The 13,676-nt window shown below is 53.4% G+C and overlaps 5 protein-coding genes across 5 annotated transcripts; 2 read left to right on the top strand and 3 right to left on the bottom strand.

The window, feature by feature from the left end:
* Positions 1–979: 979 nt before the first annotated feature.
* On the bottom strand, positions 980–1,663 carry B0H18DRAFT_869964 (S-adenosyl-L-methionine dependent methyltransferase; the record flags this gene model as incomplete). Its single annotated transcript, XM_048040055.1, has 1 exon — positions 980–1,663. One exon carries the CDS (start codon positions 1,661–1,663, stop codon positions 980–982), a length of 684 nt encoding a protein of 227 aa, XP_047898385.1.
* A 2,235-nt stretch (positions 1,664–3,898) lies between these two features.
* On the top strand, positions 3,899–4,868 carry B0H18DRAFT_554290 (uncharacterized protein). The gene is made up of 5 exons (XM_048038574.1): positions 3,899–4,122; positions 4,176–4,309; positions 4,365–4,375; positions 4,512–4,557; positions 4,613–4,868. Exons 1-5 carry the CDS (start codon positions 4,062–4,064, stop codon positions 4,793–4,795), a joined length of 435 nt encoding a protein of 144 aa, XP_047898384.1. The 5' UTR covers positions 3,899–4,061; the 3' UTR covers positions 4,796–4,868.
* Positions 4,869–4,995: 127 nt separating this feature from the next.
* Positions 4,996–6,039, bottom strand: B0H18DRAFT_869763 (uncharacterized protein; the record flags this gene model as incomplete). The annotated part of the gene is made up of 3 exons (XM_048040045.1): positions 4,996–5,672; positions 5,731–5,856; positions 5,877–6,039. 3 exons carry the CDS (start codon positions 6,037–6,039, stop codon positions 4,996–4,998), a joined length of 966 nt encoding a protein of 321 aa, XP_047898383.1.
* A 1,043-nt stretch (positions 6,040–7,082) lies between these two features.
* Positions 7,083–9,071, bottom strand: B0H18DRAFT_1115038 (major facilitator superfamily domain-containing protein; the record flags this gene model as incomplete). The annotated part of the gene is made up of 12 exons (XM_048033206.1): positions 7,083–7,225; positions 7,282–7,409; positions 7,465–7,522; positions 7,579–7,601; positions 7,655–7,718; positions 7,780–8,265; positions 8,319–8,364; positions 8,420–8,570; positions 8,631–8,690; positions 8,746–8,879; positions 8,926–8,966; positions 9,017–9,071. The coding sequence occupies 12 exons, from the start codon at positions 9,069–9,071 to the stop codon at positions 7,083–7,085; spliced, it is 1,389 nt and encodes a 462-aa protein (XP_047898382.1).
* Positions 9,072–10,995: 1,924 nt separating this feature from the next.
* Positions 10,996–13,421, top strand: B0H18DRAFT_980928 (acyl-CoA dehydrogenase/oxidase). Its single transcript, XM_048044466.1, has 4 exons — positions 10,996–11,740; positions 11,802–12,471; positions 12,528–13,058; positions 13,141–13,421. The coding sequence occupies exons 1-4, from the start codon at positions 11,382–11,384 to the stop codon at positions 13,183–13,185; spliced, it is 1,605 nt and encodes a 534-aa protein (XP_047898381.1). The 5' UTR covers positions 10,996–11,381; the 3' UTR covers positions 13,186–13,421.
* The last annotated feature ends 255 nt before the right edge of the window (positions 13,422–13,676 follow it).

The raw sequence follows: 13,676 nt of genomic DNA, 5'->3' as shown, positions 1-13,676 counted from the left end.
TTCATGAGCTGGCGAAGCTGTCAAATAAGTACACAAGACTTACCTCGAACGGCAACCACGCGCACAGTTCCGTCCGGGTTGGCTTCGAAGGGTAGACTACGACACAGATCTGGTGTATGATGATGCCATTGTTCCGGCAAACTTGGGGGAGATATGATGCAGCAGTCGAGTGAATAGTCCGCTGACATGATGATTTGAGTTCATTCGATTTGAGTTCACGTTGAATGCATATCTTGCAAATTGGCACTGCCCCTCGGATAGCAGCTGACGAGGAGCGCTGTTGAGAACTTTAAAGGAACACCGGTGTTCATTACTTTATCGTGAACCATCATCGAACCGGTCTGCACAGGTAGCAGGGCTTTCAGAGGCTATGTACGCATCATGCTTTAGTAACATCCAGCCCACATCGTTGGGCCCCACTAAAAAGAGCGTTTGGGAGGGAAAGGAGGAGGAAGAGGAAGAGGAGGATGGGGCCACCGCAACCGAGGCTCAGCGCTCAGCGCTCAGCCTCAGCCTAGTCAATAGTGCCCGTCCGAGCCCGCCGCGCCCGGAGGAGGCCTGCGCGGCGCGAAGCCCAACAATACAGACTTGCTTACCTGGAAAGCTTCTTGGACCACATGTACGTATATCATCCCAATGAAATGATGACACGATTATCTTGACTCCAGGATAAGGTCGTGGTGATCCACGAGGCACGAGGAAGCCGTACACGCCTGAGCGGTCTAATTGGAAGAGTTCCTGATTGATATCCTTGTTTGAGCACGGAACTCTGAACCTCACCAATACAGACCGAATACGGACACGACAAAACCACAATTCGCCGCCGAAGCATCGCATGTACATCACACATAACACGGAGCTCTTCCATCCCAGCACCAGCCAGCATTCCGTTATCGTACCATACGCCATCTCCTCCGATCTGTTCTGGGTATGAGACGTGCTTCGAAAGCCTGGAGGACGTCTATTGCCGCTTACCATTCTACCCTGTCTTCGGTCGCCGAGCTTCGAATAGAGCTACGACCCCCACGAGCTTCACCTCAACATCTTCGAACCGACCCTCCAGAGCATTCTTGAGGTCATCGAGGGCGTCGTCGGCATTCCCGAATATGCCTTTCTTGTTGTAAAGACCCATCAAACGCCTGCCCAGCCAGTTGTGCGCCACCCCTGGGCCTCGTCCCAGTATGGTCGCGCCATACAACACTCCATCAGGCCGGAGTGCCACTCCCAAAGTAGCGAAAACCTTCGGCCCTTTGTCGACCATGCTTCCCGGAAGGCAGTGAAGCAGGTAGAACAAGGAAACGGAGTCGAACTTTCCGTGAAGATGGTCGGGAAGGGGATGGAAGACGTTGTGGTGGATTTCATCGATGGTCCCCCTGTATCCCGCCTGACGCAGACGAGAGGACGCCGTGCTCAACGTCGCCTCATTGAGGTCGAGTAACGTGACGTTCTCTGTCTTGGCCAAGTTGTGCGCGGACTTCGCAGTATAATACCCCGTACCGACACCGACGTCTAGATGGGCCCTCTCGCCCAAGTCCTTGTGGAAAAACGGGACGAGAGTCGAGCTCGTAGGGCATCGCCATGCCCATTTGTTGGAGATAACAAGGACCACAAGGTCGTACAGTCGCAGATTGAAGCGGGAATAGACACGTGCTGAGGGATCCATGGGTCGAAGGCGCGGGAGATGGTGAAGACTGGAGTAAGAGCTGCGAGTGCTCTGGACGCACGATACCGGACAGTAGGTTCCGTGGGAGGGTTTCTTATGGGCCTGCGAGTAGCAGGCGGAGAATGCGCGGTTGTCATGATTCTCGGGGGGAAGGACATGGGTTCGAAGAAGCTTTCAAGTCTCCGCATCCGGTGTGCGATGATCTGTCAAGCAGCGGTGGCAAATGATAAGATTCGGGTATCGTGGGCACTCGCTGCATGTACTTAGCAAATGAGTGGACAGACCTCGTATCACCCCAAATCCACAATTACTCGGTTGCCGACGATGCAATCCTTGCGCTTGAGGCCTTGAGGCCTGCCAAAGGCCTGACTCATCCCAGTCGTCGATGCGCCAAAATCAAGCCTGCAGTGCGAACCTGCCACCGCACCGGTATGGCGTGTCATCCTGAGTCAGGCACCATCTATCATAGGGTGTTGTGTACGTTGATCTATAGCGAGTTCACTGTCAGCGTTGTATGTAGGATCCGAGTACATACCGACCAGGACTGTGACTGCGTAGACAGACTCTGAGCGCTGAGTGTTACTGTCGCTGAGCGCGGTCACACACAGTGACATTGACGTAGTGTGACGCGTTTGCGGCAGTCGCCGGCAACGCGTGCGTCTCCTAATACACAACCACCACCACCACCACCACCACCTCCTCCTCCTCCTCCTTCCTCTAGTGCACTACCTCTGCCTCTCGTACATTGCAGATTGCCATGTCGTCAACGTGTCAAAATACCGGAGTCGAGAATGTCGGAACTTAGTGGGATGCGAGAGCCAGGCCTCAGTGTAAGTAAACTGCTCTAGTATCGTGTTAACAATTCTGCAGCATACAAAAGACTGACCCTCAAGTGATAGTATATGCATTGTACAACAAACGAAAACGACCCGCACCTCAGGCGTCAGCCTCGATGCTTGACGTGAAATGCCATCCCGGTAACATGCGACGCGTATGACTTGTCGTAGCTCTCAATGGGACTCCTCTACCCTTCATTTCGAAGTCTGCGCTGTACCATCGTGGCTACCTTGTCTAATTACCTTTAAACAACCGTCGATATCCATCATCTACTGGTCAGCGACGATCGCGAAGCTAATCAGCCCAAGGTTACCGCGAGCGCCGCCCAGCAGTAGCATCGGGCATCAATGGCTTTGTGAGTACCACTCGGGTGTAGTCTAATCTGACTGACCCATACTCCTCAGCCTGATTCGTATTACGAACGTGTAAAGGCTGCTGCACTTTGAACCAGGTTCGTGACGCATCAATCTGCATACTCGAACCTTGCATCGTCGTCGTCATCATCATCTACGCCAGGGTCGTCGCTAATTTTCGCGCTCTTTGTCGTCTATGCACTGGTGCATAGAATGCGACAGGCTAAACATATTGCATTCGTTACTCTCTCTTTTCAACCAAAACCCACGACCCAGTTTCTTGCCAGTCCTCATTGGGCTCCGCGATGCTCTTCATCTCTACGACATACACTCGAAGAGGTAGAGTAGCGGGTCTGGCGCACCAGCGCACATCCCTAGGTGCATGCGCACCCGAGGCGCGAACACGCCACGACGGCACTGAAGTAGTATGAGGTCGTTGAGGTGCTCATCGCATCGACCTCCGGGAAATCGCTGGACCGTCGTTTGGGCCACGTCATGACACCAGCACTGCAAGGCGACGCGTTTTTACACGTGATCGTGCTTCATACGTGTTTACCGAATACACCTCGTTCCTCGTTCACCGGCACCAGTTCAACACGAGCAGTTCACTCTCGTAGCCTCGAGCCTATGCCAAAATTTGTCGCCTCATTCAACCGCGTGTACTTCCATAGATCGTCAAAGACCGGGAATTTGTCGGGTGCCAGCTGGCTGGTTGTACTACGCGGTGGTACATACGGTGCTTTGAACGACGTGCGCTGGCATGAGAAGTCTTCATCGGACATCCTCAAGCGCTCGACCATCCGCGTTATCCCCAGCACTTGGTACGCGCCGAAGACGGATCAAGCTAGTAGTTGTCCTGCATTCGCACGGCAACCCCGCAGAGGTACCGCGAGCCGTTGGCCTTCGTGCTAGGGCTCAGGCCCTCTCCAATCCGAGGCACAATGCCGCAGCTAGTGGACACCCGGAGGGGTTCGACCGCGTGATTATACCCAGAGCATAGGTGCGGAGCAGTTCGTGCGTTCTTTTGCACGAGCTCAACGCTCAGTGAATGCATCTTTCAGTTGCTGCAGCCTTTGCTCTCGAGAAAACTTCATCTATACCCGGTGTACTGTCATGTAATGGAACGTCGCGTTCGCTTTGCGTACAGCTCGTGAAGTTGGCCGTCGCAGCCGGAGTGTCCATCATCGGCGAGTACTCGCCTGGCGTCTATGGTTCGTCTAGGGAGAACAATACCGGGCTGTTGCACCTGCTTCTGCATCGGGACTGCGAGTAAGCCTCTGGTATATGTATTCGAGTCCGTACTGATCCATACTAATGCGCAGTCTCGTCACTTGGTGCGACTTCACATCTGGCTCCACCCCACACCGAGTATGAGCAGGCGGTTCGATGGGCATACACCAAGTATATCACACCCCTCGTAAAGAACATCTATACAACCGCGCTTGTTGCAGGGCGGGTATGGTTCGTCCTAATCGTTCCAGCACCCGAATTGAACTCGCCGTTGTGTCTAGGTTGTGTCTAGGTATGTGCACTGTCAGCGTCGCATGGCGATTGCCAAATATCGTCCATATTCGCGTCTGATTCTGTTCCTTCCTCGCCATCGCGAGGATCTACGAACTCTCCTTATGGTGCATTCTTCTCAACGCTGTAACTTCTAGTGACAAATCATGCTGGATCCTGTTCAACGCGATGCCCCAATTGATGGTAGGCCCACAAGTACTGTCATCGCCATTGCTCGCACTCACGTATTCCGACATAGGGGATTATCCCCACCCTAGTGGCCAAGATTGGTTTCACCCGGAAAGATGACCACTGCTCAACGCAAACGAGACATACTTACAGCATAGCATTTACACTCAGCTACCTTGGAGAGGATCTGGCCAGACCCACTGTGATTGCCTGTTCCGTTACAGCACTCTATTCACCCCCATCTGCAGCTTGAAGAGATGATGTTCAGCGAAGAGAGCACGCACGTACCGATGAAATAGTGCATAATGCCAAGCCCCCCTGACATACTAGTCGGTACGAACTTCTGTCATGGTGTTTGCAATAATTTGGAAAACCGTAGCGATTCTTTCCCTCTACACCAAGACAGCGCGTACCCCCAAAAGATTATCTGACAGAAGCTCCTAAATTGAGTCCCTACTCTTTGTTGTCGGGCTTTTGAGCGGAGAAGATGTAGAACCTAATCTCTGCTCCCACCGTCTCATTCCACTCGTTCTCAACGCTGTCGAGAAGCTCATCAAACTCAGCTTCCGACCCAACAACACCCAGTCCTCCTGCATTCAGAATAGGCGTCTTCATGCCCCTGAACACTCCCATGAAATTGTCCCGCGCGGCGACGCCAACATCGCCAGCCCAGCTTCCCAGAGGTATGGTTCTTTCCTCGACACAAATATTGACGAAGCCCAAATCGCGCAGCATGTCGGGAATGTAGCGCGCGCAATCTAGCACGAGGCTCTTGGCTTTGAACAAATCCTGGACCAGGAGTATATGCTTCTCGGTCGTGGGCCCCGCCTTCCAGGACCCCACTTCGTCGAGCTGCACCCAGCCGCCCGGAGCAAGCGTGCGCATCATCTCCTTGATAGCGATCGTCCACTCTTCAGCGCGGAGTGCTGCGACGAGGAGACGCTGGTGGATGAGTTTGAACATATCTGACCATTCGGGGGGGAGCTTCGTGATTGTAGCGACCATAAACTCGACGTTCCCGCGCGAGACGACCTCCTTGACCTCAGTAGGGAAAAGGCGGGCTTCGATGTCGATTGCATGAACGACCGTAGACGTTGGAACGATGCTGAGAATGTCCACAAGCCATGTACCTGGGAACCATTCTGAGTGAGAACCATCCGCTTGGTTAACGTGCTTCGCCGAACTCACCGGAACCGGTACCACTATCCAGGATGCAGTCTTCCGCACATATCGCGACAGGGCAGATAATTAGGCGGTCTTCGAAAGCCCCCTTGAGCAGTTTGTGTTGCAGTGCGAGCCTGACACCGGTGTGAGCTTCCTACACGATAGAATACCTAGCACGTACCGGTCTCTCTCGGTTGGATCCGATGGCAGGACATAGTTAGCCCCAGGGAAGGACTGGTGGGCCCTCTGAGCATGCTCTATGGGCTTAGCATTGGCAATAAATGTGTTGCCGTCTGTACCAGTGGGGGACTCCTTTTCGGCCACGGTCGACATGGCGGGGCGGGTGAGTGTTGCTGCTCGTCGCTCATTGCTCAATCATGCTTTATACCCCTGCTAAAACATGTCTCCGTATACTATCAACCAACAAGTACTGGGACATGCGAACCGACCTCCCCGGCCGATGACTAAATGGACCCACCCTCCTCCTTCTCCTCCCGACTAGTCCTTGGGGTCCCTATCAGAAGGGTGAAACGAATACAGTGCCTCATCCTACCTCCCCACTCAAAAAGGTCTTCTTTTTCGTCTGCCTAGGGGACTAGATGTCGCTCCCATTTGCGCGTTACGTTCACGGACGATCTTTCGCTTAGCCGCTTCGCGTATGGGCTCAGGTATCCCAATGACTTCTGCCTCCAAGAAGGAATTCACATCTCGCAAGAAGCCAGAGAAAACCATCTCTGTACTAAGTACGACGTACATGAGACTGATGAGCGGACCACCGTAATTAATTGCAACAGAGTGCCGTCAAGCAGTACTTGGAACAAAACAGGCAGCAGCAGCAGCAGCATGAACTTAGCTTGGCCGCCGCATAAGGTGCGCCCTTGTTGCCCATCCTAGAATCCAAATTGACAGGACAGTCCGTCTTTCACGGTGTGCATGAACCTTCGTGTTTCGAGCCGCTCGGGTGCTACAATGACAAACAGAGTCTACAAATGGCTGTGCCGCTGGCAAGTCCGGTATAAATCATGATCATGCCACCACAACCGTTGTAGCTCGGAAGTCGAAGAGCAAGCCTTGCACTAGTAGTATAAGTAGTAGCACGGCAGCAGACGTCCTTAGTACTGTAGACCTATGCTTGTCATCCTCGATGTAAGCTGGCCGCTTACCCCAGACCCAGATTACTCCCAAAACTCTATGTTCAGAGGAGCCAGACACGGCTAGCGGCCATTCTTAGTAAGTGATGAGCACGTCATTGCGGCCAGGCTCACTGCCACTTGGCTCGGATGACTTCACAGGAGCGTGCTACTGCTGCATAATTCATTGAGCTACTGAGGATACATTCGAAAAACGGTGACCGACGTCCATCAGGTACATAACATCTATAGTTTATCAACAAGTTTAATGGGCCAGTAGCAATATTTGGGTGGGGACGAGAGGCTGTCGAGGAGATAGCTGATCATGACTTGCGCCGCCGAACCAGTAGAATGGACGCTGTGACAGTAGCGCCAGCCAGCCCAGTCACCTATGGTAGTGCAAACGCGTCAACATCCGCACGAACGCGAGCAGGTTCGGACAGACTTCGACTAACCGCTGCAAAGACGACGCCCTTCCACCAAACGTAGTCATGTCCGATTAGAGCGCCTCCGATGGGCGTGCCGATCAGACTTGCAATGCCGGCGGGGAACAAGGCGATGCCCATGCGTTTTCTGTGAAAGAGGGCGGTCATGACCGCGGAAGCGTGAATGGGACGAGCGGACCCACCCTACGTTGGCACCTTCGGTGCTGATGGATGCCACGACAGGGAGATACAGCGACACCACTGTGGCGAATGGTCAGACGGCAGGCGCACGAATGGAAGCCGCAAGAGCGCGTCACCTGCTCCCGAAAAAAAGCCATAGCTACGATGCCTGCAATGAACGTCGGAAGAAGTCCAGAAGATAGGTGCGCTTACAAGATCGTGAACAGCACGAGCCCATATGGCGTCGAGCACCCGAGGAGTGCGAACTGCAGACCAGCTAACCCGTCGCATCGCTTGTCAGCAACACATGTGTAGCACACTGGCATAGCGTGACGCACAGTTGATTAGAAGGCATGGGACGTACACCTCCAAGGCACCCCATCGGTCGCCGAGCCAGTTTGGGACAATGCGGCCGAGCGCGTTTGCCACGTTCAGGATTGCGATGGTGTAGAACGATAGCTGCTGGTCCACGCCCTTCTGTTCCGCGAAGAGCTGCACATAGGACGAGGGAAACCAGAACCCGAGGCCCATCAAGAAGCCCTGGACGAGGATGCACACATACTCGCGGTCCAGGAAGGGTGGAGGGGCGGCGTCGTCGTGCTCGGCGTGCGCGTCGAGTTCCTTCTCGTCTGCTCCCTCGCTGACAGCGCCGATGGCGTCGGGTGGCTTCTCTTGCATATCTTGAGCGGGCATGTCATCCTTGGCGGGTTTCGGGTCGAAGAGCAGGAGATTGCCGACCAACAGCAGACTGAGACATATGAATGCAGTCACGCGAATGGACCAGCCAAATCCCAGAGACCCGTTGAGTAGGTAGTTCAGGGCGACTGTGAATACGAAACTCGTTCAGTGGGAAGTCATAACATGGATGAACGCCTACTGGAGAAGGCAACTGCGCCCAGGGAGCCGCCGGCTGGTACAATACCCTAGGATATAATGCGTTCACTATACTATACTCACTCTAGTAAATGAAGTGCGCACCATTGCGAGTGCTTTCCTGCGTTTGAAATGTTGAGAAATGAGGACGGACGTGGGTAGAAAGATAGAGCCTATTCCTAAGCCCATCCCGATTCCCTGAGACAAGATAACTTGATAATACTTCTCGGGTTTTGCAAGTGAGAGCATGAAATGGCTGGGAAAGTAGCAGCGGGATCAACAAGGTTCATAACTTGTAGGGTATGGATGTACGCACCAAATCACGAATATGGTCGACCCGCCGATCACGACATGTCTCAGGTATCCGCGATCCAGGCTGGATAGCGTCAGAAACAAGGCGCAACGCGCGAGCATTCGACACGGGCACGCACAATGGTCCGAGGAATGCACCGAGAGTCAAATCGAGAAGTGTCTGAATACTCCCGATCCAGCTGATGGCGGATACGGAGGAATGCGAGAGGAAGGTCTGGACATAATACGCTTGCATGACACCAAAGGCGGACATCTGGAGGTACCATAAGCGAAAGCTGGCGATAATGCAGGATACTCACAAAACCGACGACGCTGAACTGCATAAGGAACGCTCCAACGACTGTAATGCGTGAGCAGATGCACGTAACATATCATTTTGGACAGGCGTACCAGTGAGCCAGGCTCGCCATGGCCCGCGAGCATAGCCGTCGGTTGTAGAAGTCATATTGCAATACTGGGGACCTGGGTGGCGTGACGTACAAGCCTTCGTTACTGCTGTAGACCACCGAGGTGATGCACGAGTCGGCAATGGTTTCCGGCCGTAGATGCTGCTGACGAGAGCGTCGAAGGGTTTCTACGTTTTGACGGTTAGCTGGCAGTCCTAGGTGAGCCCCAGGAGTAAGAGCAGCTACGAGAACGACGCTCGCGACTGCAAACGGTTTATCGTGCTGGGCAAGGACGCCAGTCGCGACAGGCTTCGTGCGGAAACTCACGCGGTGGACCCACATTTCGAACGACAAATGACAGGAAGCGAAATGCAAGTCAAGTCCGAACAAAGATGGTAGGGAGATTCGTGGGCTCAGTGGCAGAGCCCAGAGCGGTCCCTTCCTGCGAAGCAGCCTCCCTGACAGAACACCGGTACCGCCGGCGGCGGCACTGTCGGCATGCATCGATATCCACCTTGGTCACTTGTCCATGGTCGCCGGACTTTCCACAGGTCGCACCGTTTACGGCAGCCTTGTGGCGCCCTCCATATCGAGAAGCGACTTGTGGAGGAGCTGTCAGCTGTCAAACCATACGTCCAGTCTGAGGAGAATATCAAACTCTGAATCAGCCTCCGCAGTGCAGCGCTGCAGCGTGTCCTATGCTGACACTGCATTCCGCTGTCTGGCAGGGGACCGATCTCCGAACGAGGCCCACCCCGCATCCGCACTGCCCGGATGCCGGAGATGGTCTGAGCTTACCGTGACAGACGTAGTCCATGCTCCATTCTCGCCTACCTGTCGTCCTGTATCGCAGTGAGAGACCCGGGCAGGAGAGAACTCCCGGTGGATCTGAGCTTCTTTTGTGGATGTCCGTGAGTACGAGAGCATGACCGGAGCATGGTACATTTCGTGGTGGCGCAGAGAAAGCGCTCGGGAGCGAACGGATGGTGGCGTTCGGAGCCTGAAATCTCGGCGTCTTCCGCTGAATACCGTGAGGGTAGAACTGCCATTAATGCAGCCATGTACGCGTATTGGTACTTACTGCCATCCTCGCATACCGAGGTATCTCTCAACTACCAGACTCATACGATACACTGGCTATCAGCCCTCCGACTGAGGTGCCGCGATCAAAACAGGACCTCCAGATATAAGTCTCGGTAACGCAACTCTTGATCACGATAGACGCCGCAGTGGTACATAGGCTTGTCACCGCCCGTCTTCGGATGACTTGAACGACATCTAAATCATTTGTTCTCGCAGGACTCCCGGACGTACCCCATGTGCGGCTGTAAACATCGATCAGTACTCAGTGCTGAGCGCTGAGCGCTGAAGCTTGAAGCTTGAAGCATCGAATCAATTGGTTCACTGGCGTGCGTGACTAGTCCGACTTGCGCTTTGTGCGGAAATTGCGGATTCACACTCCCAAAGAGATGCGCCGGCGTTTACTCAGAACTAGGGGAGTTCTCAGTCTGCACATGTCTTTTGACGCTTTCTGTGCTGTCGTCGAACATACGCACATTTGTAGACCAGTTGGTGGTCAACCGGTCATGGGTGAACCTTATTACTGAGGCTGCTACAAACGGTGCGACTTCTACTCGACGTATGTGAAATAAGCCACAGATATCGCTGGTAGCACCATCTAACGAGAAGTCACTTCGACATATCAGATGGACAGTTGTGATCAAACGAAACGTGAGAAGGTCCCGGGAACTCAAGTACTCACTGACATGCACATGACCGAGGAAGATTACGAATTCTGATCCTTGCGGATGCCAAATGTACCAGGAGGCCTCGACTCACGGGTGCCTTACAAGCTTCCTACGAATTCTGACGAGCTTCAACATGTCCTAACCAGAGAAAGTGTCACAAGGGACATAGCCCGACGATAGCCATGGTGCAACATCGGTCAGGGTCAGCACGCTCTGTTCGCACGTACTGAGAAACACAGTACTGATTACAAGTATAGATACAGGTGAGGTCATGGCGGAGATACTACCAGGAACACAAGAACGAATACATTGGGGGACTCGCGCCCTTAACGATTATTTCGTTAGACTCGTCTGTGAGCAACTTGATTCTCAATTTTCGCGCCGACACGTGTCACCGTTGACGTTGTACACTGACTAAGTTAACATGCGAATGTCAACTCAGTTTAAAGCGAGCTCGGTGGGGTAGTAGATTCGGACTGCATCTCTTCAGTTCATCTAACGCCCCATGGACTCGTGGCACCCATCGTTTGATCTGCGAACAGAGCTGCTCACTCTGGAGGAGCAGACGTTGCTGTCGTACACCAGAGCACAAGTCATTCTTCAAGAGATCAGTAAATATTCATGCATATCGACCAGAGCCAAAAGCGTGCTCACACCTCCACAGAACTGACTCTCGACGATGTTGACCTCTGCACGAGCGCATTCATCCGCATGCACAGGCACCCGATCATGGCGCTTGACGTCGGCTGCGCCAATATACTTGCCTGCCATGTCAATCTCTTCTTGGGCACCATCGCCCCGCTCATTCCAAGGCGACCAGATTTGAAACCGCTCGTCGAACGTGCTCTGAAGGGCGAGGTCATGGGCAATTTCCTGCTGACCGAAGTCGGCCATGGTCTTGATATCTTGGGACTGGAGACCGTCGCCGAGAAAGTCGAGGATGGTTTCATTTTGCATACTCCGAATAGCAGCGCCTGCAAGTGAGTCCGAGCATGAAAACACAGCTGATGTGACGTCGATGTAACTCACCAATTTCTCTAGATTCATGCCTCCCACGATGCCGCACCCAGTCATTCCGAAGGTTGCAATTGTTTTTGCGAGGTTGATGGTCGGAAAAGACGATCGTGGAATCCATCCGTTCCTTCTCCCGACGTCTTATCCTGGCCGTATGCACTCCAGAGTATCTGCTGTTTTGTTACCTCCTCGGAACGGTACATGTGCATTGGATTACGCACTGACCTCCTTCGACCAGGTCAAGCTGCCGCCCAGTGCATTCCTTGGTGCAGACTATCTGTCGGTCACGGACCATCATGCGTTACTGAAACAGTATATCCGAAGAATAACGTTGGGCCAAATCTGCATACCGATGGTCGCCGTGACGGGAATCAAGCTGACAGCCTGCATTGGCGTCGACTACTCGTATCGAAGACACGTACAGGGAACGAGAGGGGATAAGTTTCCCATCATGTCATTCCGAACTCAGCAATTACCGGTTCTCTACTCTGTGGCCGTTGCGCACGTGCTCGACGCCTGGTCGAACAATGTTGCACAAGCGCTCGAATCGCGGGTCGTCGAGGGTGACGTGCTGCAAGGGATGGCGACAATATTCAAGACCACAGTATGTCGGTTCACTGTTCAATCGTACCGGGAAGTCGCGGAGCGCCTTGGGGCCCAGGGAACGTTTGGTCACAACTTTGTGAGCCGGATTGAGGTACGTTCTGCCATTAACAAGATTGATATATCATACTTACCGGTGTCCCACCTTAGATGGACATGCGTGGATTGGTCATAGCGGAGGGCGACGTGACGACCATCGCGATTCGCCTCTTCTCGGAGCTCTTGCAGAGAAAGTACACATTGCCGCAGTGTACGCACGAAGGCACCCTCCTAGAGAAACACGCGAGGGGTGTGTACAATCGATGCGCACAGCTTCTAGGCGGCTTACCTGACGGCCATCGCGACCCACTATTCAACGCCCTCGTCCTTCCGCAGTGCGAACGTGGCGTTCTGGCGTTGGGCTGCAGCTATGCATACTCATGTGCCTTAGACGCAGGCGTACCTCGCGTTCTGTTGGATCTCTTCGAGTGCGCCGCCATTCGCATGGATCCTGCATGGTACACGGAGGTCGAAGGCATCGGAGAGATGGAACGTATAATGCGAGAGCACAGAGCGGTCACTGCCATGCTACCACATGTTCAGGAGCTTGCAGACGGCTTGAAGATTAGGCATGTAATCCCTGTGCCGATTCTTAGTGATGCCGCATGGGATGCATGGGTCGAGTCGCTGGTCCACAAGAAAGTGAGTCAGTTGCTCACAAACCCCGAACCAAGGCCCCGCACCACCTGTACAGGCGCTAACGAATCTGCGTTCATTCAAACAGGAGGCCTTGTCCCATTTTTTTGGACCTTCACCCGCTAGATTGTAGTAAAGCTGTCACGTCTTGGAGCCTTGATCATAACAGGCTCGTCACTTCCGAATTATATATTGGACGCCGAACGTTCCCACCGCATGCACAGCCGGAGGAGAAAAGAGGAGGAAGGGTTGCTGAAGAGATTAGGTTCGACGCAACCGACGCCGAAGGAATAAGGTTTTCGATCATAATGTTACTATAATTGGTACAAAAGGCCATCTGCGACGAACATCATGGAGATTTTGTGGAGATTGCTTCTTTTTCATTTTCGGACTCTGAATATGCCAAAAAGGTGATCTCCGCCGAAGCCTTAGGATGTTCGGAGTCCGAATCAAGGAATGCTAGCTTGGGAAACCGCCGAACAGACTTCGAAAACCCCGTTTTCCTGACAGAAGAATACATTTCAGTTCATATGTACGTAATATGTATCGAACCTTGCGCTGCTAAGCGCGGTCTTACTAAGCGCTGAGCTCCTCCTCCTCCTCCTCCGCATTGGTTGGGATCAT

Source organism: Fomitopsis serialis (assembly GCF_022376445.1).
Source record: "Fomitopsis serialis strain Sig1Antser10 chromosome Unknown B0H18scaffold_6, whole genome shotgun sequence".
Lineage (NCBI taxonomy): Eukaryota > Fungi > Basidiomycota > Agaricomycetes > Polyporales > Fomitopsidaceae > Fomitopsis > Fomitopsis serialis.
Note: the sequence above shows the minus strand (reverse complement) of the source record. Positions and strands in the feature narration are given on the sequence as shown.